The sequence below is a fragment of the Prosopis cineraria genome, unplaced genomic scaffold (genome assembly GCF_029017545.1).
Source record: "Prosopis cineraria cultivar Desert tree isolate PC_DT_omini unplaced genomic scaffold, ASM2901754v1 PC3, whole genome shotgun sequence".
NCBI classification, from domain to species: domain Eukaryota; kingdom Viridiplantae; phylum Streptophyta; class Magnoliopsida; order Fabales; family Fabaceae; genus Prosopis; species Prosopis cineraria.
Window position 1 is genome coordinate 24,923,748 of NW_026555334.1, and position 11,276 is coordinate 24,935,023.

At 33.7% G+C, this 11,276-nt stretch overlaps 2 protein-coding genes across 4 annotated transcripts; one reads left to right on the forward strand and one right to left on the reverse strand.

Moving 5' to 3' along the window:
- The first annotated feature begins 2,991 nt into the window (after nucleotides 1-2,991).
- On the forward strand, nucleotides 2,992-6,808 carry LOC129306630 (nucleobase-ascorbate transporter 2). Of its 2 annotated transcripts, XM_054947310.1 has the most exons (14): nucleotides 2,992-3,058; nucleotides 3,193-3,471; nucleotides 3,563-3,660; nucleotides 3,842-4,018; nucleotides 4,252-4,352; nucleotides 4,438-4,513; nucleotides 4,623-4,682; nucleotides 4,902-5,086; nucleotides 5,297-5,393; nucleotides 5,508-5,653; nucleotides 5,734-5,825; nucleotides 5,912-5,989; nucleotides 6,081-6,241; nucleotides 6,360-6,808. In XM_054947310.1, exons 2-14 carry the CDS (start codon nucleotides 3,381-3,383, stop codon nucleotides 6,570-6,572), a joined length of 1,575 nt encoding a protein of 524 aa, XP_054803285.1. In that variant the 5' UTR covers nucleotides 2,992-3,058; nucleotides 3,193-3,380; the 3' UTR covers nucleotides 6,573-6,808. The 2 variants fall into 2 exon arrangements, with proteins under 2 accessions (XP_054803285.1, XP_054803284.1); XM_054947309.1 differs by lacking the exon at nucleotides 2,992-3,058 and having other exon boundaries at nucleotides 3,070-3,471.
- A 226-nt stretch (nucleotides 6,809-7,034) lies between these two features.
- Nucleotides 7,035-10,881, reverse strand: LOC129306673 (O-fucosyltransferase 8-like). Of its 2 annotated transcripts, none has more exons than XM_054947378.1 (10): nucleotides 10,291-10,881; nucleotides 10,010-10,096; nucleotides 9,784-9,883; nucleotides 9,542-9,612; nucleotides 9,075-9,163; nucleotides 8,841-8,961; nucleotides 8,615-8,758; nucleotides 8,197-8,525; nucleotides 7,841-8,081; nucleotides 7,035-7,466 (listed from the first exon to the last, which is right to left on the reverse strand). In XM_054947378.1, exons 1-10 carry the CDS (start codon nucleotides 10,660-10,662, stop codon nucleotides 7,143-7,145), a joined length of 1,878 nt encoding a protein of 625 aa, XP_054803353.1. In that variant the 5' UTR covers nucleotides 10,663-10,881; the 3' UTR covers nucleotides 7,035-7,142. The 2 variants fall into 2 exon arrangements, with proteins under 2 accessions (XP_054803353.1, XP_054803352.1); XM_054947377.1 differs by having other exon boundaries at nucleotides 9,733-9,883.
- Nucleotides 10,882-11,276: the final 395 nt, after the last annotated feature.

Here is an 11,276-nt window from a genome sequence, read left to right on the forward strand (position 1 = left end):
TTTTTCAGTAATAATACTTTTTTATTGTTATATTCCCATTACATTCTATCTCTTTAATATTTTTTGATAAATGAAATATTAAATAAAAGTTATTTTTAGAAGTTTATATTTTTGTTTTAAAAAATTAAAATTGTAAAGTATATTTATTAAATTCTATTAATATGTATGATTTTATTTAAAAGTGTCTCATTTGTTGGTAAAAAATATTTAAAAGCATCTTATAATTGTGAGAATATGTCCTTTAATTTAAAATAAATCTAACTATATAAATATATTGACAAAGGCATCTAGCAGGTACAAAAAATTTGGAAAAGATATTTATATCTCTTCCCGATGAATCCCAGCCAAATTGCACGAACAATGCTTTAAACGAGGGGGCTATTTTTTTTTGAAAGAAAGAAACTTTAACGTTCTGACTAAATATGCTCAAGCTTGGGATTAAAAAAGGGGAAATGACAATAGAATTTTTTAAATTATTTAAATAATATTTTAATCCTTAAAAATGTTATAATTTCCTTAAAATTTTTAAAAATTTTTCTATCATTACGAAATTAAAATAAATTATTAAATTATTTTTAATTCAGGATTTCAAATGTAAACTCACAAATTACTGTTGCATTCTTGCAATTTAAAAAAAAATTACAAATATCGAAACAAAACTTATGAATGGTAATTAATATTTATAACATTTGAGAAATATCATGATTTCAAATGCGAATTTATAAATTTTTGTGATTTTAAAAAGAAAATAATAAATTTTAGAATAAAAGTTGTGAATGACAATTGATATTTTAATTAAGAGTAATTTAATCATTTATATTATTTTTTAAAAAAAAAGTCCTTAAAAGCTTTAAAAGAATTATGATATTTTGAGAGATCAAGATACTATTTACATAATTCAAAAAAATTTTATTGTCATTAAAAAAAAACACACACACACGCTGAAAAAGAAAAGTAAAGAAAGAAAGAAAAAAAGCATATTTCTTTTGCTACTAAACACCAACTCCTCAATATATGATTGTTTGGTATTGATAAATGTAATTTTAAATTAAAATTAATGGGCATCTTAAATTTTAAATTATTATATAAATAGAATTTTAAACTTTAAATTTTTATAATATGTAAAAATTTTTATCAATTTTTAAATTTTGAGAGTTTGAAACCTCATTGCTAAGTTAGAAAAAATTACCATTATTTCTATAATTGTGAGGTCTAGTCATATGTTGATATGACATTCATTTTGATTTTTAAAAGATAACGATCATTTTTTATAATTTAATGATGAGATTTTGGGAGTTTAAAATTTAAAATTGAAAGACATTTTTGTTCATTTTAAGAATTCATTGTTTAGGATGCTATTTGTACAATAGTTAAAATTTATTATACTCATTAACCCTTTAAAATATGATGAAGGTATAATAAAAATATCCAAAATTTATATATTAGGCACTATGCTCAATAAATTTATTATTTAAATATTTTATACATTTTAAAATATAACAAAAATCTCCAGAGTTAATAATAAATGCAAGAAATGTGATAGGTGCTTGCGAAACGGTTTTTATATTTATATATATATATATATATATTCACAAATATATTCAAGTAATTACGCACTGTTGACCCAAAAAAAGGGTATGCGTTGGAACATTGAAATTGTTTTGCGCATGAATATACATATTAAATTGATTGCAACGGCCCATTTGGTAAGCACATGAGATGCATGAATCTCACATTTTTGGTAAAACCCATACAATGTTTAATACTACATCCCTCCTTTGAACATAAAAAAATACAACTTCTCTCCTAATTTATAAAATATTTTTAAATAAAATTATACATACTATTAACATTTATTAAATATATTTTACAATTTTATTTTTTAAAATAAAAATATAATTTTTAAAAATATCCTTAATTTAATATTTTATTTGTAAAAGAATATTAAACAAAGAGAATTTAATGGAAAGAGTAATAATAAAAAAATAATTTATAAAACTTTACTTTTTATTCAAGAATCTTATATTTTGAAATATCAAATTTTTGCAAAAATGTCTTATAAATTGTGACAAAGGCAGTAATTTTTTAAGATCAAATATAACCTTGTTTGGGTCATTGATCAAATATATCCTTGTAACTTTTTAACTTTTTTATAATGATAGAGTTACCAGTGAAAATCAATAGGTTAGGGCTGTATCAAGGAATAGATGGCATTGGATTTCAGCCCCACTTGAAGTTTGATCTCTTTCATGAAAAAGGACTGGGTTAGGCAACCCGTAGTTCAGTTTTGTCCAGTGATAACTCAAAGATTAACAGGATTGAATTTGGTTCATAAAACTGTGAGACTAGTTCTATTAGTTCAATACTCATTTAGTTATTTTTTTTCTCTATGAGAGGTAATAATTTATCTTAACCTAATAAACTCAATTAAGATAATAAAATCACTTATAATCATGATAAATTCAAAATAATTTTTAACAAAAAATATTTCAATTATAGTCTAAATGATTTAAATTTATGACTTCAACAAAAACAACACTTAACAAACTTCAACACTACATTACAACAATAATTTAAGAAACAAACTCAACAATTCTTCATGCAATCATCTCTTTAATGTCAATTATACTTAAAGCACTTGTTAAAAATAAATTAATTATAATTATATTAAATAAATTAATAGAATTGGATTGAACCACATGGTCCAGATGTTCAGTTTCCTGTTCAGTCCAATTAAAAAAATAATTTAGTTTTTTCAATCATTTTGATCTTAAAAGACCTCTATTTATAAGGATCGCACTGCACAATACCATCTTGAATTAAATTGGATTGAACCGGACTCGCACAGCCTTACAATGGATCATGGGATCAGTGTCGGGGGCAATGCAACGGTAACATTCAGCTCAGAATTTTGGAAGTTCCTTAAAGGGTAATTCTGGGATTATGGTAAAGTTAACGGCACCTTTATATAATACAAAAGCATAGTAGAGTCTGATTGATGTGAACTAGCTACAAACAAGCGCCAAGATCTCTCACTGCTCTCATTAGTGGGTTCCAAGTGAAGATCTTTCATTTCAACTTTGCTCTCTCTCTCTCTCTCTCTCTCTCTCTCTACTTTCTCCGGCAACCTTTTCCTTCTTTTCTGCTTTTTTCAACGTCACTGTGTACCTTCTTCCTTCCTCTTACTGTCAGGTTTTGTAGCTGCCTTCTTCCTTCCTCTGCCATTGAATCAGCTCATATCTTCAAAAAGACCTCGCAGTTCCTAAGAATATTTCTTCTTCCTTCTTTCTTTCTCTCGAGCTGTTTTTGTTTCTTTTGGGCCGTAAACAGTAGGACTTGGAGGTGAGCAAAAAAGAGTAGCACAGCAAGATTCGATTATAATGGCAGCCGTGAAGCCAGAAGAGATCACTCATCCTCCAATGGACCAACTTCAAGGCCTAGAGTACTGTATTGATTCAAACCCATCTTGGGGTATGCCAAGCTTGAATCTTTTCTATCCTACATTCTCGCTTTTGCATTTTCTTTTCTTTTTTCTTCAATGCGAGTGATTCTTTGTTCACAGGGGAGTCAATAGCTCTGGGTTTTCAGCATTACATTTTGGCCTTAGGAACAGCGGTGATGATTCCTTCATTCCTTGTTCCTTTGATGGGTGGAAGTGATGTAAGTATGCCGTTCCCAAGTTCGATTCGTTTTCCTTCATTTCATGTTCAGATGCCAATCCAATTGATGATTCTGATATAACAAAACCTTCATCTTCAAGCATTTGTTTGGGTTTTGTTGAATGCTCAGGATGATGTGAATGTCTTGTATGGTTTGTTTTGTTTTCCATTTAATGTCTCAGGATGATAAAGTGAGGGTGGTTCAGACTCTACTTTTCGTGGAAGGCATTAATACACTTCTGCAAACTCTGTTCGGAACCCGTCTACCCACAGTGTTAGGAGGCTCCTATGCATTCATGGTCCCAATTATATCAATAATTCACGATTCTTCACTGCAAAGGATCGAGGACCCACATTTGGTAATTTCTACATTTCTTTAAGCTAAACTAGCTTAAACGATACAATTGTTGATGGTCCTTCTCTGCAAAACACTTGTTGCAACCTAGTTGTTTGTGTATGATCTTAGCTTGAAGAAGAACTTCACAAACATTTTGCAATTCATGAAGTTGTTTTCTTCGCTTGCCAATCAGAGATTTTGTGAGTGTCATGAGAGAAATGATTTGTTCATGATCTTAGTTATATACTTATGCAGAGATTTCTCAGCACCATGAGAGCAGTGCAAGGTGCTGCGATAGTAGCATCAAGCATACAAATTATCTTGGGGTATAGTCAATTGTGGGCTATTTGTTCAAGGTATGCTTCTTTGAAAGTCAAGGAATTGAAACTTTAAATATCACATTCTACAAGCCAACTGTAATATCTTTCATTTTCCACGCAGGTTTTTCAGCCCCCTCGGGATGGTTCCAGTAATCGCATTAGTTGGTTTCGGATTATTTGATAGAGGTTTCCCTCTGGTATAACATCAATCCACGTATCACTAATTCCAAATGAGGGAGTTTAAAAGCATCTCCCTCATGTTAGTAGTTAGTATCACTTACTATACTTTTTTGAAATTTCTTTCAGGTTGGACATTGCGTTGAAATTGGAATCCCCATGCTTATTCTGTTTGTGGCCTTCTCCCAGGTACAAATTAAGTTCATTTTTCTCTAACGTCTTTGCAGGTCAAATTGAAAATGGATAAAAGTTCTAAGACAAAAGCTCTCTGGCAATCTAAAATTTCATCATCTTGAAGTTTGATACTTATGTTGAAATTAAGTAGGACATGCAGGCCTTACATATAAAGTAAATAAGCATGTAGATATGCGGGCTTTCTAATTATGATATGCTATTTGTTGTCTGCAGTACCTGAAAAATTTTCAGATAAGACAACTACCAATACTAGAGCGATTTGCTCTGCTCATATCAACCACAATAATATGGGCGTACGCACACCTCCTAACAGCCAGTGGGGCATACAAACACCGACCGGAATTAACTCAAATACACTGCAGAACTGACAGAGCAAACCTCATTTCTTCTGCTCCGTGGTTAGTGACATCTTTTAAATCTCAACAATTGCATATACTCTCAGAAAGAGTGGCACTTCTCTCAATAAATGTCTATGGAAGTTACTTAATGAGTAGATTGTAACATTTTTTATTTTGCCATAAACAGTACAGGCAAGTTTATACTCTCAGAAAGATTAAATATATTTTTCAGCTATGGCAATCACTTACTTTTGAGTTTGTTGTGGCCAGGATAAAAATTCCATACCCTCTTCAATGGGGTGCTCCTACATTTGATGCTGGCCATGCTTTTGGAATGATGGCTGCTGTTTTAGTCTCATTGATTGAGGTATCATCATATGTCATTCATATTTACGCTACGTATATCGGTATATGCTTCTGCTTTGCATATAGAAATTGATTGTCGGTCAGTGATGGAGAAAAGTAATCTTATATTTGACAGTCAACTGGGGCATATAAAGCTGCATCACGTCTAGCAAGTGCCACACCACCTCCTGCTCATGTTCTGAGTCGTGGTATAGGCTGGCAAGGTATTGGAATCTTGCTTAATGGTATGTTTGGAACATTGACAGGCTCAACAGTCTCTGTGTAAGTGCTATTTCTTCCTGCCCTTAGTTTTCACTTCTCTTAGGACATGAAAAAACTGATCTTTTCAAGGCACTTGGCAGGGAGAATGTGGGGCTTCTAGGAAGCACTCGGGTTGGGAGCCGTAGAGTCATTCAAATTTCAGCTGGCTTTATGATATTCTTCTCAATGCTTGGTTAGTTCAAACTAGGAAGTACCTTGACTTGACTTTTCTGATCACAATATAATTTTAACTCGAACATAATTTTCTTGTATTTGCAGGAAAATTTGGAGCTTTGTTTGCTTCAATACCATTCCCTATTTTTGCTGCTGTTTACTGTGTTTTGTTTGGTCTTGTGTGTGAGTACCACTACCATTTCCACCTTAAAATTTTATTACAACATCTCTTTGCTTCTTTCTTCACGCTAACATCTTTCTGTGTTATTTTCAGCTTCTGTTGGGCTATCATTTTTGCAATTTACTAACATGAACTCAATGCGGAATCTCTTTATTACTGGGGTTGCCCTCTTCTTGGGTTTGTCAGTTCCTGAGTATTTCAGAGAGTTCTCAGCCAAGGCTCTTCACGGTCCTGCTCATTCCAGGGCTGGATGGGTGAGTTTGATGCTCTCTATTATCTTGTAGTTTAATACATTGTTTTTTCGTACCATCATCATCTATCTTTCAAAGGGCATACTCAAATTAACTTTTATTTTTTGTATTGTCTTTGCAGTTCAACGATTTCCTTAATACTATCTTCTTCTCATCTTCAACTGTTGCATTGCTTGTTGCTGTGTTCTTGGACAACACACTTGACTATAAAGATAGTGCGAAAGACAGGGGAATGCCATGGTGGGCTAAGTTTAGAACATTTAAAGGAGATAGCAGAAATGAAGAGTTCTACACCCTACCTTTCAACCTCAATCGGTTCTTCCCTCCATCATAAAAACCTTTTTTTTTTTTTTAAACTGTGAAGAAGGGTTTTAAAGGAAAAGCATCATTTCCAGATAAGGTTGTCAATGTGATGAAGATTTGTGTGAGAGTGAAGAAGAAGAATGAGTGAAATGTTTGTCTTTGTAGGTTGCAGAGGAATGGTATCCTCTGCTTGTTGTTCAATTTTCATATATTTTATAAAAGCTGAACTGGATTATTTTCTTCTTCATATAAATAGAGAATTTATTTGTTCCATAAATCTTCAATTTTCTGTCATTTTAATTTGATTTTTATTCAATCTCTCTTAAGGCTGTTACCCACCCAATGATCAACCACCAATCTTAGTTTCTGACCATCAACACAAAAAATACTGACAAGTCAAAAATCAATTTGGATGCCTTCACTGAAACAAAATCAATTCAAATTTTCTTTTGGGTAAAGATCTAATTTGTATAAGAAATGAGACCAGGATGCCTTCACTGAAACAAAATCAATTCAAATTTTCTTTTGGGTAAAGATCTAATTTATATAAGAAATGAGACCAATGAGATGCAACCTCAGCAGACTCCATATATACAAAGTTTCAGGATGCAAAGGGTTGGTGGTGTTTGCACATACACCCTGGGCACCTTGGATGTCGATAAATGCTCCGGCCATATTTCCTCATATCTGCCTTCTGACCTTCCTCAATCATCTTCTTTACTTTGTTTTCAAAGGTACTCCATCCTATAGTATCATTCTCCGACAAAATGGCCGCCAACCTCTTCTTGTTCGGCCTCAAGGTAGGAGCATGACCACCACCATAATAGGTCCTAAATCCAGATACCATTGACGAAAGTTGGCTTCCAGAGTCAGTCATGGCAAATACATCAGCAGTTGCACAAGCTATGAAGTCCAGAGCAGCCAGCTGCATGCATATTTTCATTTACATCAAACATGAATCTAGTATTTGAGTAGCTTCATATCAGATGAAAGCACTAAAAGGCCATTCAGAGCATAATTTTCTTGCATTCCTTTCTGTTCTAGATATTTTGCTGTACTAAGATATGATATTTAAGATTCTCCTTATTAACATTTTATAAAATTAGCAAAGCTAAAACTTTAAGGATGTGATATGTATATGAATTTTAATTCATATGAGATGTCATAATTAAAATAATGTGATCTTGTGCTAAGGATCTTAGATGCTTTTCATCTAAAATATGTAAACCAAAATGGAATGCATGAATGAGAACTGACAACCAAGGCCCTTGTTGCAACTGAGATAGAATACCTACTTACCTGGGAGGAAAAATTCCTGAAAGGTGCTAGTTCACTGGGTGATAGCAGATTTTCCTTTGTGACTAAGTTGGGATAGAGTCTAGTGAAGGGATTCATCCTTGAGTCTCCTCCATATACATGGGAGCCAGCCAAGTATATGTAAGTTCCACTTTTGAAACCAAGACCGGCCAGGACAAGTGCTGCTTCTTCTGGTGTCAATGGGCATCTTCCCAACTTCCTCAAATCCGTTGGAGATATAGGGCTACAAAGATCAATATTACAAGTTACAACATAAATGCTAAGCGCATATCACTAGTATATCGATCAAAACATAATGTCATGGAAAACATAATGAAGAAAATGAGTTTGAAACGTACGGTGATTTCTTCAATCGCTCAAGAAGAAGAGGGAAATGTGTTTCTCTGTAGGCTCCAAGTTCCCTTCTCTCATCTTCCCCACCTCCAAATTCACATAGGGAATAGGCTACCATGTCAACTTCAAATCTTAAGTGCAACGCAAGGTATTTGGTTGAGCCTCTAGCTGCGTCATGATCTTCACTGTTATGGATGAACTTCCCCAACAACTGTTTATCTAAATTGCTTCTCTCAGCATTGTATTTCCTAATCCTTCTGACCAACAATGAACCAACTTTTTGAATTTTTGGCACAAACTTCAGAGCATGGAAGTTGCATTTGCACCTTAGCCTCTGCAATTTTTTTCAGCCGTAAGCAGAAGGAAATGGATCAAAACCAAGTCAAAGTTTGAAAAACTAGACTGAAAAGCAAGCTTAATGACCTGAATATCAGAAGGAAATGGATCAAAACCAAGTCGATTTCCATATCCAAGGAAGTGAACAACTCCATTTCTTTGAAGAATAGGATGCACAATTTTAATGTAGTCACTTGCTGTTGCTTCCTTCACAAGATCTGAATCTGTAATCTAAAATGCAAAGTATTTATTTACTTTGTTATAAAGCAAGTTCAATCTGTCTTGATATTCAATAATATATAAGATGCTGAACCTGGCTGCCTATTGCTTCCATATCCAAAGATTTCAAATGAGCTGGGAGTTCCTTCACAATATTAATTTCATCCTTCATCATATTCATGAAGTAATCCTCCTGATATATGTCACCAAACTGGCTGCATATTGTGCATCAAACATGTGAATCAATAACTCAAAAATATTTCTCATTTGAAAAGGCTATAAAGAATGCCGTTTCAGATTTTATTCTAAGGCAAAAACGATATCGTACCTAGGATCATTCCATACATTACTGTAAAGAAACTTTGGAATAACTAGGGTTGCGTTGAGGAGATATGCCACAGCTACAGCATTGCAAATCTGTAATTACTTTGGCAATCAATCACTTCCATTGCTGAAGAATGAAGATATTGAAAATATGCCTCAACGAGACATACATGATTATAGTGTCCAGAGATCCTATTTAACGTTTAGGATCCAAACTTTGCTGTATCGGATTACCCATGATAAAGTACTGTTATATCTAGCAAAGTTAGAAACTTTTCAAATCTACCCTGCAAAGTTAGTTTAGTTTTTGGCTATAACATAGACTAAGCGATTAAATTTCTTGTCAAAAGTTCAGTTTGATTAATGCTAAGCCAGATCAATTATAGAAGCTTTATCTGTATTTGTAAAAATTAATAATATGGGAGTTTATTTCTGAACCTGAAAACCAACGCACTAACTTCCAATACTTACAGCAACTCGTTGTTGATTAAGTCCTCCATTTGCACTGGCTAATATATAGCCATTAGTTTTCACAGATTTCCCTGTTTCAGAATATTAAATCATTGTTGATAATATAATGAAGGTGAATTGATAATAAGTCACTGTTCAAACATAATATCTCTACATATAACAGCACATAGATGACAATAAATTGTATATACCTGGATAAAAGACTTGATGTTTCAGACAACAAGCAAAAAGGGACCGTATACCTTGATTACTCATAACTTTTCTGTCTGCACAAGGTTTCCATAAAGATGCCTGCCGATATGGTTCCGCCCAAAAATTTGATGATTCTTGCTTGATCTCCCTCTAAAGTATTGTAAGTTTCAGCAATTAGCCTAGCTAAGCTTGGTGGAAACAAACTAGAACAAAGAGAACTGTAACTTCATCCAACGGCCAACATGCACAAAATAGATGGAAAATTTTGATGCAAACCTCTGCAAGGGCACTAGAAGCCAAGTTTAGAAGCCGATCGTACATCTGTACTGGTGATTGTCGCTTATTGATGTATGAAATTCGATCCTGATAATAGCAAAAGATGCATCAGATGTCATATATCATGACAAGGTTAAAGCTGGTGTGATGACTATTTTTGACACAAACAAGGTGAAAAGACTACATACTAATATTAACACGGTCTCAGTTACATCACTGTGCATGTTCTGTGGTTACCAGAATCAAAAATAACGCAGATAGATAATCTGAGAAAGTTCTACCTGAAAGCCACTTGAGTTATTATTGGCTGCACCGTGTTGGTGATTTGCAAAATCAAAGAAGGAGACCATTAGAGAATCAAGCAAGAGAAGGAAACTCATGAATCCAAACATGACAAGAATGGTCCTCAAGTGCTTTTGGAGCCACAAATGTTTTTTGCCAACATAGATTCCCCTACAAGAACCGTACTTTGAAGAATCACTTCTCAACCCATGAAGCAACAACGTTTTTGAATTCCAACGGCAATGATCACCCCCTGCCATCCTCCTCCAGTTGTCTGAACATCTAGTCTGGTAATTATCCTTCATTCCTGATGCTATTTCACCTTTCTGGAACTCTGGACGGGGACTTCTGGGAGATCTTTGTTTACCCATTATACCATCAGTTTAAAGACTCATTCTCGCTTCGTCCTATAGAATAAAAAGTCTAGTTCTGTTCTGAGTTCTCTGCGTCTGCCACTTGTTCTAAAGCCGACCCAACAATCCATGAGAGTAGAAAAGGAATTGTTCAAGTTTGGTGTCCAAAAAACCAGACGAAAGCAGAGCTTGCTCGTATGAATTCAAATTGAAGCGAAGGAGTAGGTGATAGGAATGAGTGAAATGGAAGCGAAAGCTGAAAACTCAACCATGCATAGCGAAGCAGCCTTACAGAAGAAGGTTGATGTGTGAAATAGCAACTTCCCACCAAACAGAACAGACACTGTGGTGCCATTTCCTGGGTTTTCACATTCGAATCAAAGGCTCACGCTGCGAAGAAATGTTTAACAACTATAAAAATGGGTATTTCTTTAATGTTGTTTTCGATTTGGCGGGTTTATACTCAACCGTTGCCTAGGAAAACCGTTAGCCTTGTTAATATCATTATTATTGTTATTATTTTTGGGAGGAATATATGTAGTTGGATAAATAGACAAATATTATATACTATATTTTCGCGAAAAAGATGGAAAATTAGAAGGAAGTTGGGGCCTCCGTATGGTGTCAAATTT